At 56.1% G+C, this 21,434-nt stretch overlaps 2 protein-coding genes across 7 annotated transcripts in view; one reads left to right on the plus strand and one right to left on the minus strand.

Moving 5' to 3' along the window:
* Positions 1–5,547, plus strand: part of LOC111138965 (proliferation and apoptosis adaptor protein 15) — a 9,157-nt gene extending 3,610 nt beyond the window's left edge. Inside the window, exons 2-4 of one of the 2 annotated variants that reach the window (XM_022491006.1) lie at positions 1,957–2,130; positions 3,238–3,393; positions 3,546–5,547. In XM_022491006.1, coding sequence (XP_022346714.1) covers positions 1,959–2,130; positions 3,238–3,393; positions 3,546–3,610 — 393 coding nt within the window. In that variant the 5' untranslated portion in view covers positions 1,957–1,958 and the 3' untranslated portion in view covers positions 3,611–5,547. Of the gene's footprint in view, positions 1–1,950; positions 2,131–3,237; positions 3,394–3,545 lie in introns of both variants that reach the window. The other variant, XM_022491007.1, reaches the window with a different exon arrangement.
* Positions 5,548–5,878: 331 nt separating this feature from the next.
* Positions 5,879–21,434, minus strand: part of LOC111138861 (DDB1 and CUL4 associated factor 8) — a 42,571-nt gene continuing 27,015 nt past the window's right edge. For all 5 annotated transcript variants that reach the window (XM_022490786.1, XM_022490787.1, XM_022490785.1 and 2 more), the window contains 7 exons: positions 15,386–15,458; positions 14,846–14,903; positions 14,228–14,335; positions 12,559–12,689; positions 8,916–9,035; positions 8,410–8,526; positions 5,879–7,802 (listed from right to left, as the gene is read on the minus strand). In XM_022490786.1, coding sequence (XP_022346494.1) covers positions 7,686–7,802; positions 8,410–8,526; positions 8,916–9,035; positions 12,559–12,689; positions 14,228–14,335; positions 14,846–14,903; positions 15,386–15,458 — 724 coding nt within the window. In that variant the 3' untranslated portion in view covers positions 5,879–7,685. The remainder of the gene's footprint in view (positions 7,803–8,409; positions 8,527–8,915; positions 9,036–12,558; positions 12,690–14,227; positions 14,336–14,845; positions 14,904–15,385; positions 15,459–21,434) is intronic.

Consider the following 21,434-nt stretch of genomic DNA (forward strand, 5'->3'; position numbering starts at 1 on the left):
ACACACACACACACACACACACACACACACCACTTTCCTTCCCCAGGATCTAGTTACAGTCTCTTCTTCCACGTGAAAACAGGACAGGCTGACCCTAAATGCTGCCCCATTTTCCAGCTGAGGGCTTGCTCCCAGGGTCTCTTCCCGGGGGCAGGGTGTTCTTGGGGGCTCCCTGCTCCCCCTTCCTTTTACGCTCTCCCCACCCCCCATTAGCTCCTCATGCCTGGGCCCCTTCCCCTTCACCTCCCCCTCTCCTGGCGGGGATTATCAGTGGGGTGGGGGGCTGGGCTCCGGGGCCTGCTGCTCTGACCTAGATTTCAAGGCGGAGACGGTTCCTGGTGCTGACAGTCCAGAGAGCGTTGTTCCGGCCGAGCCTGGCAGGGCCACCGCTGGGCCCTTCTGTCTGGGTGTGCAAGTGAGCGTGCCCGGGAGTGCCTGCTCCTTGAGGGGGTCCCGCTGCCCTGCGGCCTGGCTCATTGTGTGTGTCACGGTGCCTGCCACGGAGGGAGGCGTGTTTGTTCTGGCCCAAGTAGGGGGCTGGGAACGGGGACTTCTGGGTCCACGCCTCTCCCAACGCCCTGCCTCTCTGCCTCAGTTTCTCTGCATCTAGGCCAGACGCCCCCTGCGCTCTGCTGCATCCCCAGCCCCCTGCTGGGGAGGTGTGGGGGCAGTCTCAGTCAAGTACAAGGTCATCTGGCTCCTCGCCCCGGCCCTTGGTCTAGCCACAGTGTTGATGATATAACTCACTTTGTAAAATGTTTTACTTTTCTGATTATAAAAGAAATATTGCCTTGTTGTGGGTGAAGTTCACGTTTTATCCCATCCGGAAGGTTCATTCTAAGGTTGACCTTCCTTCTTCCTGTCTTAAACATACTATCTACCTAGTGAGTGCCGGGAGGGCCTTGCGTGTTCTCTCCCTTCCCACCTGGAGATCTCCACGCGACAGGGATGGGCTCGAGGCCGATGAGACCCGGGCCTGCCCAGCCCCTGTGGGAGGCCCTCCTGACCGTGACACAGGCAGGAGCCGCAGCCCCCTTTCCTGCCTCTCTCCCAGCCCTGCCGCTAAACCCCTTCCCCTGCCACCCAGCCAGCCTGGGAACTGGGCAGGGGGCCAGAGCCGGCCGCTCGGTATTCTTGGATGCGGGGGCTGTGGGCACAGCACAAAGGCTGGGAGCGGGGCTGCGGGGAGGCCCGGCTGCGGTCAAGGGAGAAACCGGGCTGCACGAGGGTTGGCGGGGGGAGCTCGTTGCCTCCCCCTCCCCGCCCACCCGAGCCCCGAGGACTGAATGCAGGGGGCCATGGAGGGGCCAGGGGACCATTAGACCAAGCACCTAGGCAGCTGTCCAGAATGAGTCATTAGTGAGGTGGTGGGGGGCTGAGAGTGAGGGTCCGCTTTGCTTCTGGGGAAGAAAGGAAGCTAGAACACATGAGCTCCAGCCATCCAACCCCCTCCTGCCCCTTCTGAGCTTCTCACCGCCACAGCCAGCCAGTCTCTCCCTGACGGTTGTTTTGGAGTGTTTTCTCTTTCTTTCCTTTTTCTTTTTTTTTTGACAGGGGGAGGGGTTGCGGGTGGGTGGGGCGGTTCTGGGGGGGCCTTGGCGGCAGCGGGTGAGAAAGTCTGGAGCAGGTTGCTATGGAAACCGCCTCCTCAGTCAGGGGAGCTGTTGCCAGGGTTACTGTTGGGGGGTAATGAAAAAAGATGGGGGTCAGGAGGTGTGACTTGTCACTCTAGGCTGTAGCCTGGACCCTAGCTTCTCTGTTTCTTCCTGTGCACTGCCACCACCCTGAGGCCTTTTCCCCCTCCAGCCCAGCCCTCCCCAGCCTCCCTGTTGGCCTACACCCACCTCCCCCCCCCGGCCCCCCACAGAGCGGGGATGCTGGTGGGAGGGACCAGCGAGTAAACCTTACTGGCACCTCCAGCCGCACGGCCTCTCCCTTTGTTCCTCCCAGCCCCAGTCATGGCCGAGTACGGGACCCTCCTGCAGGACCTGACCAACAACATCACCCTCGAAGACCTGGAGCAGCTCAAGTCGGCTTGCAAGGAGGACATTCCCAGCGAGAAGAGCGAGGAGATCACTACAGGCAGTGCCTGGTTCAGCTTCCTGGAGAGCCACAACAAGCTGGACAAAGGTGGGTGGGGCGGGGGGTCCCCAGCCTCTCGGGCTCGGTCCCTTTGGCGAAGAGAAGCACGCCGCTCTCGGACAGGCTGGGAGAGGCGGAGAGCGGAGCTCCGCTCGGGGACAGCGGTCCTCCCGGCCCTCGCGGGGCGCGTCGGTAAGCCGCGTGGCACTCGGATACTACTGTGTTATGATGAGTCACGTGGTACAGATCATCAGGTCACAGAACAGTAAAATACAAGTCAAAAGTGGTAAAAGTTAAAACCGCGAGCTCTAACATTTTCTGAGGCACTTGCAGAGGCCGCTGCTCTGGGAAGGGCTGGGGGCGGGGAGCTGGCGTACGAAGGAGAGTGGTTTCAAAGGCAGGGTCCAGAGGAGGGCCCGCCTGGCAAAGGACCCGAGTCCCACAGGCAGGAGTGTCTGGTGCGTCTGGAAGAGCAGGGGGTCCTGCTTAGCTTGGCTGGGGCCTGAGTGAGCTCCGAAGTGGCTGGAAATGTGGGTTAAGGCTACGCCGTGGAGGGCCTCGAGTAGGCGGGTGAGCCAGCTGAGGCCTCGGGGGGCCAGCAGGCAGGGAGGCTGGGGTGGACCCGGCCCTGGGAGGAGGCACCTGCAGCAGTCGGAGGGGAGTGGGGTGGGGGTGGGTGGGAGGGACTGAGGGCGTCCCCAGTCTCCTAGAAGCGGCCCAGCCACGGACAATGTCCTTCTGGCCACACGGGGGCCTTGTCTAGAGACTCCCCCAGGTCCCACATGCGCGAGCAGGAAATTTTTCTGACTCTGACTTGGAGGAAGAGCGGGAGGGGGCCCCGGGCAGGCAACGGGGTGGGCGTAGGGTATCAGGTAGACCGACTCATTTTTCTGTTCTCCCTCCCCACAACGTGGGACCTATTTAGCCTGAATCCCTTTGAAACCTCACTGGCCAACCCCCTGCTCTCCTGCACAGTCCTCTGTATCGTTGGGGCCTTGGCTTTCTGGTCCTGTTCAGTAGCTCGTCCTCTTCTCGCGCTGCCCCCTCCAATAACCAATGTGAGCACGTCCGCCATGGTTCCAGAAGCCCGGTCCGGTCGGGCAGGGGAGGCTGGCCTCTTCAGCCTGGCTGACCCTGTCTCCCGCCTCCCTCCAGACAACCTTTCCTACATCGAGCACATCTTTGAGATCTCCCGCCGCCCCGACCTGCTCACCATGGTGGTGGACTACAGAACCCGTGTTCTGAAGATCTCGGAGGAGGAGGAGCTGGACACCAAGCTGACCCGTATCCCCAGTGCCAAGAAGTACAAAGGTAGGAGCCGCGCCTTTAACATGCACCTCTGCCCGCTCCCCTGGCTGGTCCTTGGGGCGCTCGATTTGGGGCAGATGGGAGCAGACGTCGGGGGCTTGCCTGCTGTCTCCCAGGCCTTCTGTCCCTGGACACATCCCTTCTTGCCCCCCCAGATATTATCCGGCAGCCCTCCGAGGAAGAGATCATCAAACTGGCTCCGCCACCGAAGAAAGCCTGAGCGAGGGGGAGGAGAGGAGGAAGGTTGGACCTTCAGCGGACCACTCCCTTCCCCCAGCCTCCAGGGGAGGGGCAAGGGCCACCCCCCAGTCTACCCACTTACTAACCTGGTCCTAACCCCCTTACTGTGCGCGTGTGTGTGCGTGTGCGCACGCTCTGTCTGTCTCTATGTCTAGCTCATCTAGTTCCTCCTCCTCGTGAGGGGGTGGGGGTCGGGCTGGGGGGGGGGCTTCGTTTCCCCACTTTAGGGGGACATGGGGGCTATTTCTATGCAAATAGAAATGGGCACATTCCTCCTACTGCCCTTTCCTCTATGGCTGAAGTGTGGGAGCAGAAAGGACCTGTATTTTCCTACACCGCGGAGCTGAGCTGGCGGTAAAGCGTGGGGCAAGGTGGGTGCGTCTAGTGACAAGCAGTGGGAGGGAAGGCGGTCACCCAGCCGCCACCTGGAAGGGGCAGAGAAAAGCCAGAGTTCCGCCTCTGCACCCTGTGCTGGACCGGCAGAGGGATCTTTTCTAGATGGTCCTTAGGTTGGAGGGCCTGGGCCCCAGCAGGTCCCTTTCTCCTCCCCTCCTATGGGCCTAGGATGGGTATGAGCCAGGGATCTAGTGAAGGATCTAGTGAGAGGACCACAGGACCCTTCCCTGGCCCCGAAGTAGGGACTCCACGGAGCAGCCAGCACTAGTTACTCCCCCGCACCCCCAAGAGCCCACGCTGGGAGCAGGCCCCACCACACCAGGCGCCGGGGGTGTGGGCGAGAGGGGCCCTCTTCGCCACTCCTTTATTCCTACTCAGACTGTTGCACACACGGACTCCAAACCTGGGGAGGTTAAGGAATGAGCTCCTTAGGTCTTCACTCCCACCCTGCCCCACCCACAGGGTCCCCGCGTGGTCACTACAGGTGACCTTCCTTCTCTGGGGTCTGGAACACCCCCAGCAGGAAAGACAGGAAGAAGCTAATTATAGCCTTTCCCTTTGGACTGAACCCCCCAGTTCAGTCCAGGAGGGGACTTGCTAGCCCGTCTCCCTTGATATCCTGGCGTGTTGGGCTCGTGAATGCCTCCTAGCCAAATCGCTAGACCCCAGCCCCCTTCCTGTGCCAAGACGCTCTCCCCACCCTGACCGTGCTAACTGTGTGTACATATATATCTACATATATGTATATTAAACCCGCACTGCCATGTCTGCCCTTGCTCGTGGTGTCTAGCATTAACTTATTGTCTAGGCCAGGGCGGGGCTGGGAGCGGAACACCACAGCCAAGGGAGGGCCCGTCACGTTGCTACATAGGCAAAATGAAAAAAAATTTTTTTTAAACTTTAAATTCACACGCCATTTCAAGAGACTTTTTAGAGAAAGTTGGAAGTTCAGAGCTTGTAAGATGTGGGAGCAAAACTGACGTGGGACAGGAAGACTGGCTGCTGGAAGAGGGAGGAAGCCAGGCTGGCCGGAGAGTGGCTTCTGCTCCCGGCCTGGCCCGGCCCCGCCGTCCCCTCTGGCCACTGCTGCGGCACCTGCCTTAACACGCACACCTGGAGCACTCCACAGCTCTGCCTTAAAGGACCCCCCATGCCTGCCCAGCCCTGTCTGCGTCTCCCTCCAGGACAGAGAGATACTTGTAGAATTGGGAGGAGGGGGACTGAGCACGTATCGTCCTTCCGGTCAGGATTACGTGATGTGAGTGTGTGTGTGTAAGAGAGAAAGAGAGAGAGGAGGGAGGGATGGGAGCCTTCTCTGAAGAGCGGAGGGTGAGATGGGAGAAGGGAGACGGTCATTTTCAGCAGAGTCTAGGAATACCTCTGTAAGGCAAAAAATCATCTAAAAAGACTAACCTGCCCTCCCACCCCCTATGGCTGCGAGGTTGTCCCTATCCTGTGCTCCTCTGTCTGCAGTGTGCACGGCCTTCTAACCCTGGAATAAAGGTGACTGACTGTACTGCATCCGACTGAATTCTAGAGTTTCTGTGAAGGATTCTGGAGCCTTTGGCCGGGAGGGGAGGGGAAATAATACCCCAAGTCCCTCCCTGCGGCCTCGAACAGAGGCCGGGAAAACACCTAGTGCCACCCTCCCGCTCCCCGCCCCCTAAGTAGCCCAGAGCTCTGGGGCCTCGTCCACGGACAGTAGCTCCAGCTGGAGCCCGAGCCTGGAAACGTGGCTGTCACAGACCGAGCCGTCTCCAGCTGCAGTAAGGAGAGGGCCAGGCACCTACACTGGATGGCACAAAACTAGCCCACCGTGAACGAATGGGCCACGCATCACACACAACAGTGGTCAGAAAGAAAAAAAAAAGCTTTACTGAGAGAAAATACACAACAAATTCCAGAGTGCATGGTTTCTAGGCCACTCCCTCACCCAGCAGCCGTGGGAACGCAGACCACTGTGGCCACACGTCGCCCACCTCAGGGTGGAAGTGCAGCACTCACATCTGGTCTGACAGTTGCTAAGAAAAGGGACGGGAGGAAGGAGCGTCTGGGAATTCCATGCTTTCGCTGTTCCCTTCCTTCCCGGCCAGTTCTAGTAGAAGCACACCACCCCGGGGTGCAGAGCTCCGGGATGGGGCGCAGAGAGATAGCAGCACAAGCAACAGGCGGGAACGTAACTGCGACTTTCAGAGCCATGACCGGCAACGAGATACGTGTCCAAGCCCCAGCCGCCTGCACCCTCAACGTGTCCCTTGCCCACAAGGTCTCAAGAGGTGGACAGGCTGTAAAGGCCAGCCCAGGAGGGCTCTGGCGACAATGCTCTTCCCCTAGGAAGGGAGCTGCTGGGGGGAGGGGGGCGGCTTAAAGAACGAAGCAGCTGACACTAGCATGAACGTGTCCTCTGTCACATATGGTAGGACAGTCCGCAGCGACAGCACCCTTTCCGAAGTCCCGAGTTCAGTCAAGTTTTCAAGACAGGCCAGCCTCTGGTTTGGAGAGCCATCCTGGGGACCCCACAGAACAGGAGGAGAGGTAGGCGAGCTGAGGCAAAGAACTGAAAGGAAATTCCTGTTTTCCCAACCCCAAAACCGTGGCAGGAGGCAAGGAAGTGCCAAATTGAGGCTCCTTCCATTCTGGAGCCTCCAAGAACCTAAGGGGTTCGCCCTGATCTCCACTGGCCACACACACAGGGTGGGCTGACCCCAGCGCGACCGCGACATTGTTACTCCTGCGCTCTCTTTTCAGTCCCTTTATTGCGGTCAGAATATGTAGGTATTTAAACTGACAATAATTTTAACGTGATACTTCCAAGTTTGACTTGCTTTTTAATATATTTATAGATATAAAATTAGGCCTCTAACAGTGACAGGGCAAAGAGATTGCTGCCACCAAACAACTTTGTTTTAAAAGTAACAGAAGAGGTAACACGTCCTTCTATCCTTCCTCCACTTCCGCCCCTCCTCCCGCTCCCCCCAGCCCCCCTCACCAGACCCAGTTAGGGGTGACGGGATTAAGAGAAGAGCGTGAACAACACATTATCTTCAAGTGTGAAACACTGTGGGAAGTACAGAGGGTGAACGGGTGGGAAGGAAAGTGAAGAGTGTGGGGTGGTTAGGGGCTCTAAGGACTCCCCAGAAAAAACAAGATCCTGGGTTGGGGTTGTTCGGGGGGGGGAAAAAATGCAACTGTCACAGACTTTTAAAAAATAAAGAAGAAAAAGGCCAAAAACCTAAACCAGAGAGAGAGTGGCACTCCTACCACCCCCACTCTGGCCCATGGGTACTGAACAGCCAGTTATCCCCACCCCGCCCACCCAAGAAACAAGGGAGATTAAAGAAAAGGAAACCCCATTCCCTACCCCAAACCAGTTAACAAAATAGGCTCCCCCTCCCAAAAAACAAGGCTTTGGGGAGAGGCCATTTCTGCTGAGCCCTGTGCACCTCTCCACGGAGCCCATCCCGGGGCGTGGCTCCCACTCTTAGCTATTCCGCGGGTTCGCTCCCCCTCTGGTCTTTCTCCTGGGATGTCTTTCTTTTTTATCTAAAGCAAAAAGTCCAAAGTGCGTGTCTGCTGAATGGAAGGGCCTGGCACAGGAAAGGGCTGTCCAGGCAGGATCGGGCCAGCAGCCCCAGCCCGCCCCTCCTGGCGACAAGGCCTCAGGACGGCATGCACTGCACACGGTCGGGGCCCTCGTCCTCGTCTGATGTGTCTGAGGAGCTGGGAGACTCCTCGGAGTCGGCATCTGGGGCCCCAACCCCGGGCTCTCGCCAGCGCTGTAGAAAGGGAAAGGCTCTGTTAGTAACTGCCTTGGAACGAGGACAAGCCTGTTAGGTCTTAACGCTCTTCCAGACGCTCCAGGCCAGGGGTCAGCAGAATTTTTCTTCAAGGGCAGATAAGAACTATGAGAGTCACGGGCCGCAACCCCGCTGCGGCTGCGCAGCGCGGCTGTTGCAGCATGGAAGCGGCCGCAGACGACAGGAAGGAATGGGATGGTTGTGTTCCAATAAAACTTTATTGCAAAAAACAGGCAGCATGACAACTGCCAGAGTCTGCTAACCCCTGCCTTTGGCCTCTCCTGGCCTAAGGATGAAAGGAAGGCCACCCTGACACTTATTTCTTCTCCTTCGGCACGCTCCTGCCTCTGCCCTCACGAGGACAGCACTCCCTGGTGGCGACGGCGAACAGAAAGCAGACACGACCCGTTCTGCCTAGCGCTTCTGCCAAGGCCACAGCAGGGCTCTGGTGGGACTGGACGACCACGGCTCGGACACCCAACCCAGCCACCTGATCTCTTTTTAAAGTAGCGAGGAAGTGTGCCCCGAACTGTTTTACCCTGGAGAGCGTCACTGCCCTTGGAGCTCGCCTCCCACGGCCGCTTACCCGGTGGTGGCGTCTCTGTCTCAGGTGGTGCATGAGGAACCAGAGCATGTGGCTGTCGAACAGGTCGGTGTGGTGCAAGCTGTCCTCGTCGCGCTCCCGTTTGTTCTTCTTTATCACCTGGAACCCAAGAGGGCCGGGGCCGGGCGGCCGTGAACGGGAGCCCTGGGCCGCCCGGGCTGGCCCTCCATCCCCGTGAAGACCTCCCTGACGAACTGTGGTGCCGCAGGGGAGCTAGGCCGCTCCGGGAGAGGAGGCACCGGGCTCACCCACTCGGGAGGCTGGGAAGCCCTGAACTAGAATGATTCTTCCTCCCGACGCCCGGCCCACCGGCAAGACGGGCGCTCCGCAGCTGCCCGCAACCCCGCGCTGGGACCACTCCCCGAGCGCCAACTGCGGCCAGGCAGGGGGCGGTGTGCGGCCAGTGCCTCTGCCGAGCAGGCAGCCAGCGGCTACCCCTCCCCACACCCGGCAGGACGCAGCGTGAACGTGCACGGCCAGCTACTCACGTCCTTCAGCCCTGTCAGCTCGGTGGAAGTTTCAGCTGTGGGTGCCCAGATCTTGACATCATGGTCAAGGCCACTGGTCGCCAGCACAGGCAGGTGAGGGTGGGGCTCGAGACAGTTCACCTGGCAGGAAAAGAAAGCACAGGCTCAGGCTGGATGGGAACGGGCTTAAAAAACACTACTCACCTTGAGCCCAACATACTCCTCAACCAGAGCTGAGGCAGAGCCGGGAAGGCAGGCCCCACCGTCATGAGTGTGGGCCCAGGGCCCTGGGGGTGGAGGAAACACTGGACACAGACCACTGGACACAGACCCAGTATAAGACCAGGCCTCTCTCTCATTCCCTAAGTAGAGGCAGGGGTGGCCTCACCCTAGACACAGCCCCAGGGGTGGGCGGGTGACTGGCCAAGCTCACTGCTGGCGTCACGAAAAGGCAGTGAGGTCCAGATGACCTCATCCACTCCGGATTCCACAGCTCCGACTTGCCCAAGGCTGGGGGGCGGGGGGTGGGGGGGGCCCTCTCAGAGGCTTTCACGAAATGGCAAATAAATTTTTAAAAATGAAGAAAGCAACAGTTGCCGCTGAACGCCTGGAAGACAGTCCAGGGACGATTACATTCACTTGGCGCTGGGGACTCGAACCGGAGGGAGGCGCAGGCCGCCAAGAGGCAGTCTGCACGAGCGAGGAGGTAGGGGAGGCTCAGGTATGCTCGAGAACCCTGTGCGCCCCGGGGCTCAGCACCCTGCTGTCCGCCCCGGAAGCCCGACAGGCTCAGGTCAAGCGTGGCACAACGCAGGCAGAGAGCTTCCCACGCCCATGGTGTCCGCATCAGCCACCTCTGGGCACCGTCACGAAGCAGGGGAGATGTTCTCCCACAGACAGGCCGGCTTCTGGCTTAGACAGCCGTCTGGAGGTACCCATGCCCCCTGCTGTCTGACTTGGAAACATCACCTTCCAAACGGCAGGGCAGGGTGGGGCGGGGTGGGACAGGGCAGGGCGGGCAGCGCCCAGGGCCTCTGGTAGAGCTGGTCCCAGGTCAAGCTGCCAAAGCATTTTCGGGCTTTGAGTCAGATGAGGGATAGATAGGAAAGGCCCCAGAAGGAAGAGGGTGTGGTTCCAGCCGCTCCTCACCCACCCCCCCATCCCATCCCGTCCCGCCCTGCAGCTGCCCTGTAGGCCAAGAAAACAACCCCTGGCAGAAAGCCTCCTTCATCTTTCAGGTCTCTCCGGACCAGCCTCCTCCGGGCCTGCACACGCAGGGGGGTGGGCAGCTGAGGGGAAACGGGAGCCAGTATCGGAAATAAAACGGACCCAGACTTCCAACCTTCTTCGTTCTCCCATTTGACAAGTAAATAAAAATGCTCCAGAAAAAAACTTAAGCTAAAGCCTGAGCCTAAGAATAAAGCAGAAATCCTACTTCTCTTCTCCTTCTCTCATTCCCCATGGGGATCCCCAGTTTGTGTGGGGTCTCTCTTGGGCAGTGGGGAAGAGCCTCCGGCCTGTGCAGCGCGAGGAGGCACTAGACAGGGCGCCACTGCCTGAGAATATGATTGAAAGATGCGTGACCACTCACGCACGCCAACCTGAGCTCCTCCATCCACCTCTTGATAAGCCTCTGCTCCGCTCTATTCGGACCTAACCTCTGCTTGAGCAGGTCAGTAAAATCAGAACGCACAGAGGAGAAATTCCTTGGGACTTAAGACTGAGGGCAAAACCGAGGGCAGAGCCAAGGGCGAGAGGAGTACAAGGAGCACACAGTACCTGGGCTGGAGCCTGCCGGGGGCGCTGGCAGAGAGCTTCTGGACCAGGCCCGTCTGAGCGCCAGGACTTACCCGGTCAGTAACACGCCTGAGCAGAGCGAAGAGCTCCAGCCTTAAGAGGACCGGACTGGGCGACGCAGGGATGGGAAGGGGCAGCGAAGTGCTTTGGGAGACTAAGGACTGTCCTCCAACATCATCCCCCCATCCGTCCCTGAATGGGAACAAAGAAAGGACTAGAGTTTGAGCCAAAACCAGACTTAAGAAACCTAGGCAAGGCAGACAAGAATGTCCTAAGACCCCTTCTGGTTCTAAAATTCTACGTCATGATGGGCTGCTCTCTGCCTGCCTCGGAGGCCGGTGCCTGGTGACCCACAGCAGGCAAGTCAGGCCCAAAGAACAGACGGGCCAAGCGAGGGCACACAGGTCATCAAGCTCCCCAGCTGGGAACCTTGTTTCGGGGCGCAGTCTAACTCTCACTCTCGGGACCACTCAATCCAGGCCTGGGGCCCACCCATCCCGTGCAGGTGCCCACCACACCTGAGCGCCTGGACGCCTCACCAAACCCCGAGCCGGCCTGCGGAGTGGGCTGGGGGAACGGACAAGGGCTGGCCTGTGGGAGGGCACGCAGCCCCCCGTCTCTCTGGAACGGAACGCAAGACAGTTTAGGATCTAGAAAGGTTTCATGGCCCCTTGTGACTTCCTTCTGACTATACGCCTACTGCAGAACTCTCATGAGGACTCCAGTGTTTTAGTGTGGCCACTGCAGATGACAGAAGAGGACCTAGGGGAGAGCAGGACATGAAGCAGGCAGCCGTGAGACACACCTTCCAGCTCGGGACCCCTCTCCACATACGTGCAGGCCGTGGAAGCCTTGGATCTGTCCTAGCCCCAGGTCCCCCAAATTTAGATAAAACCAGAAAACAACCTGAAATGATTTCACACCAGGGCAAGAAACAAGGAAAAGCAGTGCGACAGCAACGAACCATTCTTAATTCTTCTGCGCTCTCAGGATGAGCCTACGGACAGAAGGCTGGGCTCTCTGCAGCCCCACGGTGCGCAGAAGGAACGAGAGAAGCCGAGCCAGCTCGGCCGCTCCCCAGAGGCCCTGCACCAGCCTGCCTAGGGCGATCGGCACGACGCGGTCTGCCGCACCGCCTCTCTTCTGCCGTCCGAGAACCTTACACTAGGAAGCCACTCGACCCCCTTCCTAACTCTGGGTCTCAAAATGGAAAGAAATATATGGTTAGCTAGATGCACCATAGAAGCACACCACGCTTCACCCCGCCATCAGGGTCCCCGTGCTGCTTTTCTGCCCTGCCTCTGGGAAGGCGGTCTGCAAGTCAAAGGACAGGCATAGCAGGCTGCTCAGTCTTAAAAATTACTTAAAAATAAGTAAATAAAAATTCTAAGAAATTTAAAAAAATTGTTTTGGGTGTTTGCTCTGTCCCTATTAGGTCCTTCTGGCTTATATCCGTTGACCCAGGATCTAGTCAAGATCACTACTTCGCGCCCCTTGGGGGGACGAGGCATGAGCCACGCAAGCGTCTCTGGCTCAGCGCAGGACAGAGCGCCCCGAACTCCAGCGCTTTTCTTTTAGAAAAGGTGTCTGCCTCGAGATCCCTCATTCAAGCCAGAGGTTCTCTCTGAAGATCCCTTTCTCTCCTCAATAAACCATGCTTTAGAGGGGCAGAAGACAGAAAAAGGGAGACAAGATCCCACCAAAACCTCGGCAGCGCCGGATGACCCTGCCGCCACTGTGCCGGCCGGACCCGAGCCGCGGCGTCGTGGAGCCACGGAGCCATGGAGCCAGAGCGCCGCGGGCCTGCTGGGACCTACCTTCCAGGCGGGAGAGCAGGGAGCCCGGCAGCCCAGTGCGGCATACTCACCACGCCTCCCTTGTCCCCCTCCATGAACTGGACGATCTGGCACGATGACTTTTCCCAGAGGAAGATGTGCCCGCAGTCACTGCCGCTCACCACAAACTCACTCTTGGGGCCATAGAAATTGACGCCTTTTACTGAAATGATAAAGGAGGGAAGAAACCACTGGAGAGTTGGCATTGGGCCTGTATATATTTACCTCATAGGGACTTGAGTTATTCACAAACTCTGAGTCAGCTAAGAGCCAAAGACGTCCTTTCACTTTCACAGAACAAATCAGGGGACTGTGTGTACAGTAGAGGCCAAAAATCACACCAGTCGCAGAAACGACTTCCGATCCCCCGCAGGGCTCCACGGGGCTGAGGGGCTGCAGTCCCCCAGCAGCAGCCTCGGTCCCCGTGGTCTCCGCCCTGTGGAGCACCTCCAGACTCACTAATGCCTTACTTGTCCCAGGCTGAATCACCCCAGCTCTGCCCACGCCCAGGCAGCCCTGTCCTATGCCCGAGGATCACCCTGGGCTTCCTGGGCTGCCACCAGGCCTGAGAATGAGGGCGGGCTCGGCCGCCGCTGCCCATCAGAGGCACGGGAACTGTGCCTGCTTCCGAGACTCTCAAGGACACGGCTCCGGCCTCTGAAATGACTAAGCGAAGCCGCGCATCCCAGCACCCCTGTGCAGCACCATGGCGGTCATGGGACTGCACTCAGCTTCTCTCTGCCCGTGGACTACATTCCAAGCACTGGTTCCCGGCTCGCCTCACCAGCTCAGAAGAAAAAGGACAAGTCACTGCTCTCCCCAAGTCAAACTTAGGACAGGTACCTGTTAGGGGTGGTGAGGACAAGGAGCAGCGGCCACCACAGCTCTTCCGATTGCTGGCGGCACACAGGGAGCTTTTAAAAAGACCCCTATCAAGCTGCACCCAATCCCAATTAAACCAGAATGTCTGGGGACAGAAGCCAGGCCTTAAAAGACCGGCAGGTGACTCCGTGGCGCCGCCGAGCTCAGTGACCACGAACACAACACAGACGGCCCCTCTTCGCCGCAGCCTGGGGATGAGGCCCTGGCACCAGGCCTCCGTCCCTGCCTCGTTCTGAAGACTTGCTGCCCCCTCCGTCCTAGAGCCAGAAGCTCCTCACTCCTCCCGACCCCCGGTTTCAGGCAATTCAGTGCCCCAGACTGAGGAGGGCTCTCCCAGACTCCCTAACAGCCTGTTAAGCCTGAAGTTACCTGAGATTTTTTTTTTTTTAAAGATTTTATTTATTTATTTATTTACTTGACAGACAGAGATCACAAGTAGGCAGAAAGGCAGGCAGAGAGAGAGGAGGAAGCAGGCTCCCTGCCGAGCGGAGAGCCCAATGCGGGGCTCGAACCCAGAACCCTGGGATCATGACCAGAGGTGAAGGCAGAGGCTTAACCCACTGAGCCACCCAGGCGCCCCGTGACCTGAGATCTTGAGAAAAACACGTTCACTCACGTCTTCTTAGGCCTGACTGAGGCCCCACCCCTGCAGCGAGAGAGGCTGCGGGGCTCTGTGCTTGAGCACAGCAGCCACGGAAGCTCCAGCCCGATGAGGGACACCCTCTCACGGCCCTGACAGGCAGCCCCGTCCTGTCTGTGCAGCCAGAACGACACGCTGCAGTCCCTCGGCCACCCCGGCCGCCAGGGGGACGAGTTTACCTGTGGCGTTATTCCGGTGGCCCTTGTATCTCTTCACGTACTGGGCCCCATCGCTGTGAGCGGAGTTGAAGAGGTAAATGTCTTCGTCGTTGTAGCTGGCCAGGAGCTCTGCCAAGAACAAGCACACAGCAGTGAAGGCAAAGGCTGAAACAGAGCTGGGACCAGGAGTGGGGGCGGGGGTGCAGCTTCTCGCCGGGAGCGCCCCCTCCTAACACCCCGCCAGAGCGCCCATCTCGCTCCGCTGGAGCGGCAGGCAGGTCAGGCGTCCGGGGCAGACCGAGAACACGCCGCCGGCCCAGGGGCGGCAGGAAGCTCAGGAACGTCACCCCCGCTAAGGCAGGAATGAGCCACAGGCACAAGCACCTGCTCAGGGAGGAGCCCGGGCTTCGGGACGGGCACTGCGAGCCTCATCTGCGGCTTTCTGTGGGTGGCGCCGGCCTCTTGAGGCTCGCCTGCGACAGCCTCCCGCTGCGTGCCGGGCGCCGGCAGCCAGGCCCCCGCGGCTCCGGGGGAGCCAGAGCACAGCGCTGAGCGCTGGAGGGCACACGGCCCGCGGGCTCCGCAGCTCCCTAGACAGAGGGGGCGTGCCAGCCTAGGAGCTGGGCCCTGCTCACGTACCTGTGCCGTCGTGGCTGTACACAAGACAGGTGATGTTTGCTTTGGACTCACTGTTCACCTGCAATAAGGAGCAGATACTGACTGACGCCCCACCCCCGCCACTCGTTACACCACCTTCAGGAGACAGGTTTTCCTTCAAACTCCCCTCTATCTTCTCCCAGAGAGTGAGAGAGAGAGAGAGAGAGAGAGAGAGAGGCAGAGACAGGAGTACAACGAGTGAAACGTGGCCAGCTCAGGGGAGAGGGCTTCCTGCTGGTGGTTTTCTGTGTGCGAGCCATGTGACAGACACACTCTGTCCTCCAGCCTTACCATCACAGGGCAAGGCGATGACCTTTACCTCTACACTCTGTGACCAAGAAAACCTAGGCTAACAGAGGTAAAGCGACCGCCCAAGATCACAAAGCTGGTAAGTGGCGGAGCCGGGACTCAAATCCAGGGAACGGACTCGAAAGTCCAAGCAACTCCATGCCAACGATTCTGGGGACAGCCCTGGGCTTGAGTTAGGAAAGCTGGGAACCACTGGCCCCTCGTGAATCTTACCAGGTGATGAGGACAGAATTTCTTGAGCACGCCATTGTTCTCGTTCTCATCGATTTTTCGCTGGTCGTAAATCCTGTAATGGAAGAAACAATAAAATGTTAAAATTTAACGAACGCCCGGGGCACCTGGGTGGCTCAGTCATTAAGCATCTGCCTCTAGCTCAGGTCTTGATCCCAGGGTCCCAGGAGCCCACAGTGGGCTCCCTGCTCAGTGGGGAGCCCGCTTGTCCCTCTCCTTTTCCCCCTGCTTGTGCTCTCTTTCTCTGTAAAAAAAAAAAAAAAATCTAAAAAAAAAACCCCAAAACTTACAAACTGATCCCTTGGAGAACTGCAAAGCAGGGCAGCAAGAGCCGGGAGCTGGACGTCAGGACAGATAAAGGATGTCACCGCACCGGGATCCCGGCTCCCACTCTTCCCAGAAGGCCCTCCTCTCCCAGCCCTTTCCGAATCCTGACTCTCACCCAGACACTCCCCAGTTCAAGCGGAACCCTGAATCACATGAACCCAAGTGGCTTCTCTCTCCTCTCAGCTTTTAATCGCTGTTTATTTCCACCGAAAATTCCCCAACAGCCTTTACTGCTACAGAGGCCAGGCTTCTAGAAGTCCGTGGGTCTTCAAGCCTGTCGTGGCCTCTAACTTGGCCCATTCACCCTCTCGCTCCTCACGGTGACGATTACACCCCCCAGCCCCCGCCCAGGATCTCCTCAAGACTTCTTTCCTCCTGCCTTCATTCCCATCCAACCACTGTCACCACTCCTCATCTCTGTGATCCAAACTCTGACCCTTCATTCCAACACCTAGGACAGATGTCATCAGCCAGGTATCCTGTCAGGTGCTGGGCATACGGCAGGAACAAGCCTCAGCCGGTGTGCTTCCCCCCATCTCGGCGCTCCTCTCCACAGCTGTGCTTTCCCCACTCCGAGGACCGGCTTCGCCAAGTCCAGTCCTCGACCTCTCCCTCGTGCCTGTCTGCCCATTTCCTAAACACCCTCCCTCCCTCTCCTGACTTTCCATTATTGCTTTTTCTGTCCTTCCCTCTCATAGTCAAACTACTGGAAAAAGCAACCTGCGTTCAGTGTTGTCGCGTCGTTTCCTGTTCCCTTCTCAATCCATCACGATCTAGCTTGGGCCCTCAACCCGCTGGTGAGGCCTCCCTGGCTCGAGTGACCGGTGGCCCGACAGCCTCCACCCACAGGCCACTCTCTGGGCCTCTCCCTCTCCTCTTGACACCATCCGGGCGGTGGTGACCAACCACCCCTCCCCGGCGTTCACGAGCTTGTCGGTCTTTCTCTCTTCAACGCTGATACTCCCCAGATCTTTGGTCTGAAGTTCTCCTCTGACTCTACAGGGAAACCATGATGCAGAGGGAGGTTTGGCCTAGGTTATTTGTAGTATCCCTCTAACTGACTTCCTTGCTCATGCTGTTGCCGGAATTATTCTAAAATGCAACATTTTATGCAAACTCCCCGCTTAAAATCTCTCCAGTGATTCTGTATTTTTCTTCTAAATAAAGTCCAAATTCCATCTCTTAGGACTCTCCACCTCTTCTCCAAGAACCTGTACATTATACGAGAACAAGCAAAAAAGAGCGAGGCTTCCTCGAACACACTGTGTCACGTGTCATAGCCTGTGTCCTACCTCTACCCGCACCGGCCCGTCCGGCCCCTCTACCCGCGATCCTCATGTCCCGTTTGGTTTGAGAATTTCCTCTGTGAGAAAGAACAGCATGAAGAAGTGGTTTCTCCCGGGTTTAAGGAGTCTGAGGTCAAACACTGACTCTGCTGCTTAGCAGTGGAGTAATCCTGGGCATGTACTTAACAATTTTTATCCTTAATATACCTGTTTCTCCAGAATGTTCCTCAAAGGCGAGGTCTATTTAGCTGTGGGCTAGCATTAGAGTGCTCTGTAGCACGGGAGGAATGGAGGAACGAATCAATACATGTCTGTGTTCCCCACAACTTCCTGCTTAACGTCCTACATTAAGAGAATTGTCCGGAAATGTTTGCTAAGTGAACCCCGAAAAAAGAAAAGACAAACAGGAGACTGCTACAAGTACTCCTCCTCAGCAAACACAGCAGCTGATCATCTGATGTAAACAAAGCCTAATCAACAGCTCTTAAATATCACTAAGCCACCGTAAACTCTCTAAGTCAGCAAATTAGTAAAACACATTTAAGTATTCAATATTTTGGTGTATGGCCCATTCGGTGTTCCTCGGTATGGAAGGCTCTCTGCTCTTCCTCTTTCTGAGCAAACCCTTACCTTCCTTCCCCTCTCTTCCCTAACTATTTAAGAAGAACCTACTACACTCTAGATAGGACGCTAGACTGGGGGTTGGCAAACTTGATCTGAAATGGTAAGACCGGAGATGTTTTAAGCTGTCAGGCCATCTGGTCCCTGTCACAACTACCAAACTCTGCCGCTGGAGCATGAAAGCAGCCTTGGATAATATGTAAATAAATGGCCATGGCTGTGTTCCAATAAAACTTTATTTATAAAAAACAGGCAGTATAGGGGCATCTGCGTGGCTCAGTTAAGCATCTGACTTTGGCTCAGGTCACGATCTCATGGTCCTGGGATGGAGCCCTGCGTCAGGCTCCCACTCGGCCAGGGGTCAGCCTGTCCCTCTCCCCTTACCCCTCCCCCAGCTCCTGCTTGCTCTCTCTCTCAAAACTAAAAAGAAAACAAAACAAAACAGGTAGTAGAGTTTGCCAGCTCCTGTGCTAGACGGTGCGGATACAAAGATGAATACGAATTAGTCCCCTATTTTCGAAGCACAGGACAGGCTCTTGGTATTTAAAAAATTTATTTTTTTTAAACATCAGAGACTTTATTTTTTCGGGCAGTTTTAGGTTTACGATACTACTCGGGGGTGGCAGGGGTTTCCCTCACTCTCTGCCCGCACACACATCACCTCAACACTATCAACACCACTCACCAGAACGGTTTTTGTAGGCTTTTTCCAAGGATGAACCTACACTGACATACTGCGACCACCCGGGCGTTTGCTCCTGATGCATCTTCTACAGGTTTAGACAAATGCAGGACACAGATCCATCGTTATGATGCCATACGGAGCATTTTCACTGCCCTGAAAATCCTCTGTGCTCTGCCTGTTCCTCTCTTCCCCGCCCCGACCCCTGAAAACCACCAGCATTTTTATCGCGTCCATAGTTTTTTGCCTTTTCCTGAATGTCATACGCTTGGAATCATATAGTATACAGCCTTTCCAGACTGGCATAACACGCACTTCATGGTCCTCTGCGTCTTCACGTCTGGACGGCTCGCTTCTTCTTGAGCACCAAACCCTGGTCCAGCATCTTGATGCACCAGTCACACCACAGTTGTTTCCAAGTTTCACCAACAGCGAAGAAAGCTGCTCCACACATCCGTGTGCAGGTGTCTGAGTGCACGTACTTCTCAGCTCCACTGGGCAAACACCAAGGAGCACGGCTGCTGGATGGTGCAGGAATAGCATGTTTAGTTTTGTGTGAAACCACCAACTGGCTTCCGGTGTGGCTGTAGCGTCCCGCACTCCCACCAGCAATAAATGAGAATTCCTGTGGCTCCGCACCCGGCCAGGATCTGGTGCTGTCAGTGTTCCGGAGCAGTATCTCGTCGTTAGTATGCATTTTCCTGATGACCCAGGACATGGAACAACCTTTTACATATTTATTTGCGATCTATATACCTTCTTCAGCGAGGTGTTAAGGTCTTGGACCCATTTTTTAATTGGGCTTTCTCCTTGTCGAGTTTTAAGAGCTCTTCGTGTATTTTACCTAACAGTCTTCTATCAGATATGCCTTTTGCAAGTATTAAATCCCAACCTGTGATTTGTCTTTCAATTCTCTTGCACAGAGCAGAAGTTTTTCATTTTAACGAAGTGTACCTTATCAACTACTTCACAAATCATGTTGCTGGAATTATATCTAAAAAGGCATCACCACTTTTTGTCCGACATCTCAGCAAGGCTGCAGGCGTGGCCACTGCTCTCCAAGCCTCCCAACACCTCCCAAGGACAAGGAGGAAGATGCCGGAAAGCCAACCAAAAAAGACAAAGGCCCAGTGAACAAATCTGGGGGCAAGGCCAAAAAGAAGTGGTCCAAAGGAAAAGTCTGGGACAATCTCAGTAACCTGGTCTTGTGTGACAAAGCAACACGTGACTAACTCTATAAGGAAGTTCCCAACTATAAGCTTTTCACTGTAGCTGTTGTCTCTGAGAGACTGAGGAAGCGACATCCTCTGGCCGGGCAGCCTTTCAGGAGCTCCTCAGCGAAATCCTTACTGAATCGGTCTCAAAGCACAGAGCACAGAGCTCAGGGAGCTTCCGCCAGCAGCGCCGAGCGGGGAGGTGCCCGAGCTGCCAGTGAAGATGCATGAACAGAGCCGCGACTGGACATTCCGGAAAGTAACAATTTATTAAATCAAAAATAAAAGCCACCACCATACCAAAGGTCATCCAGGTTTTCTCCTATGTGATCTTCTAGAAGTTTTATAGGGTGGGGTTTTACTTTTAGGTCTGTGATCCATCCGAGTCAGTTTCTGTGAAGGGTGTAGGGTCTGTCTAGATTCCATTTTCCACGTGTGGACGCGCAGCCGCTCTGGCACCGCTTGGTGGGCAGATCCTCTCGGCCCCACTGTACTGCCTGAGCAACCTTGTCAAAGATCCGTCGACTACACTGACGTGTGTCAATGCAGGGCTCGCTGCGCTGTTCCACGGATCTACTCGTCTATTCTTCTGCCAATACTGCACTGTCTCCGTGACTGCAACTTTACGGGACGTCTTGAAGCCGGGGTTATCGGTCCTCCAACTCTGTTCTTCCCCTTCCGTACTGTGTTGGCTATTACAGATCTCTTGCCTCTCTACACAAACTCTAAAATCAGTTTATCACCATCCACAAAATAACTTGCTGGGATTTTTACTGGAATTGCACTGAATCAACAGATCAAGTCGAGAAAGAGTGACATCTTCACAACATTGATTCTTCCTGTGCCCTTCAAATCCAGCGTGGTTTCAACACAGTCTCGACACCCTTATGGCATCTCCACAGGCCTTCACGTACCCATTAGCTTGTTACCTTAAGCCTCTCTCTTCCCTCCTCATCTCTTCTCCCCACACCTCCCCACCCCAGCCTGCCCACCACCTGCCCCTGCCCTTAAATCTAGCGTTCTCTCGGTGTTGCTGATATCGGCCTAAGGACAGAAAAGCAAAGGGACTATTTATTGAGTGTTTATCGACCAGGGCCTATACCAAATCCTTTACCAATAAATTTACATGTCAACACACCAGGATTCATTCATCTGATACTTTCTCCTTTTCCTCACTCCCGTCAATTCATAAACCTAATCCTACCTAAGTAGGATCCAGTAGTAGGCACCCACGCCTCCACCACCTCCATTTGCCTACTTTTTCCTTTCTTCCCCCACCCCTTTTCTGGCTATAGGCCAAAAAGCAGGTCTCTCTAGGCTTCCTTTAAATGCTTCACAATACTAAACCAAAATGCAGTGTTCATGATGCAAAGGCCTTGAGGATGAGTAAGCAATTTCTCTGTATTCCCTTAAGGAATTCCTTCAGGCTAGGAATGAAAGCTAATGGCGTCATGATACAAAATATTCATCAAAAATATTTCCAGATTTGTACTGGAAGGTGAGCTCTTTAGGACCCTTCAAAGAAATAATCAGAAAGGGGAAATCCGGGGCGCCTGGATGGCTCCCTGGGTTAAAGCCTCTGCCTTCCGCTTGGGTCATGATCCCAGGGTCCTGGGATGGAGCCCCACATCCAGCTCTCTGCTCAGCGGGGAGCCTGCTTCCCCCCCGCCCCCACTCTGCCTGCCTCTCTGCCTACCTGTGATCTCTGTCTGTCAGATAAATAAATAAATTCTTTAAAAAAAAAAAAAAAAGGGGAAATCCCAAAACATTCAACTGGCTGAACTGAAGAGGTGCCAGAGAAACTGAACAAGCCTAATGTCAGAGAAGAGCTGGGGTGCTTGAAGGACCACCTACTTGCACGGGGTCAGTGTGCCTCCAAACCTACACACGCCGAGTAACAG

The sequence above is a fragment of the Enhydra lutris genome, unplaced genomic scaffold (assembly GCF_002288905.1).
Source record: "Enhydra lutris kenyoni isolate GAN:26980312 unplaced genomic scaffold, ASM228890v2 scaffoldscaffold94, whole genome shotgun sequence".
Taxonomy (NCBI): Eukaryota; Metazoa; Chordata; class Mammalia; order Carnivora; family Mustelidae; genus Enhydra; species Enhydra lutris.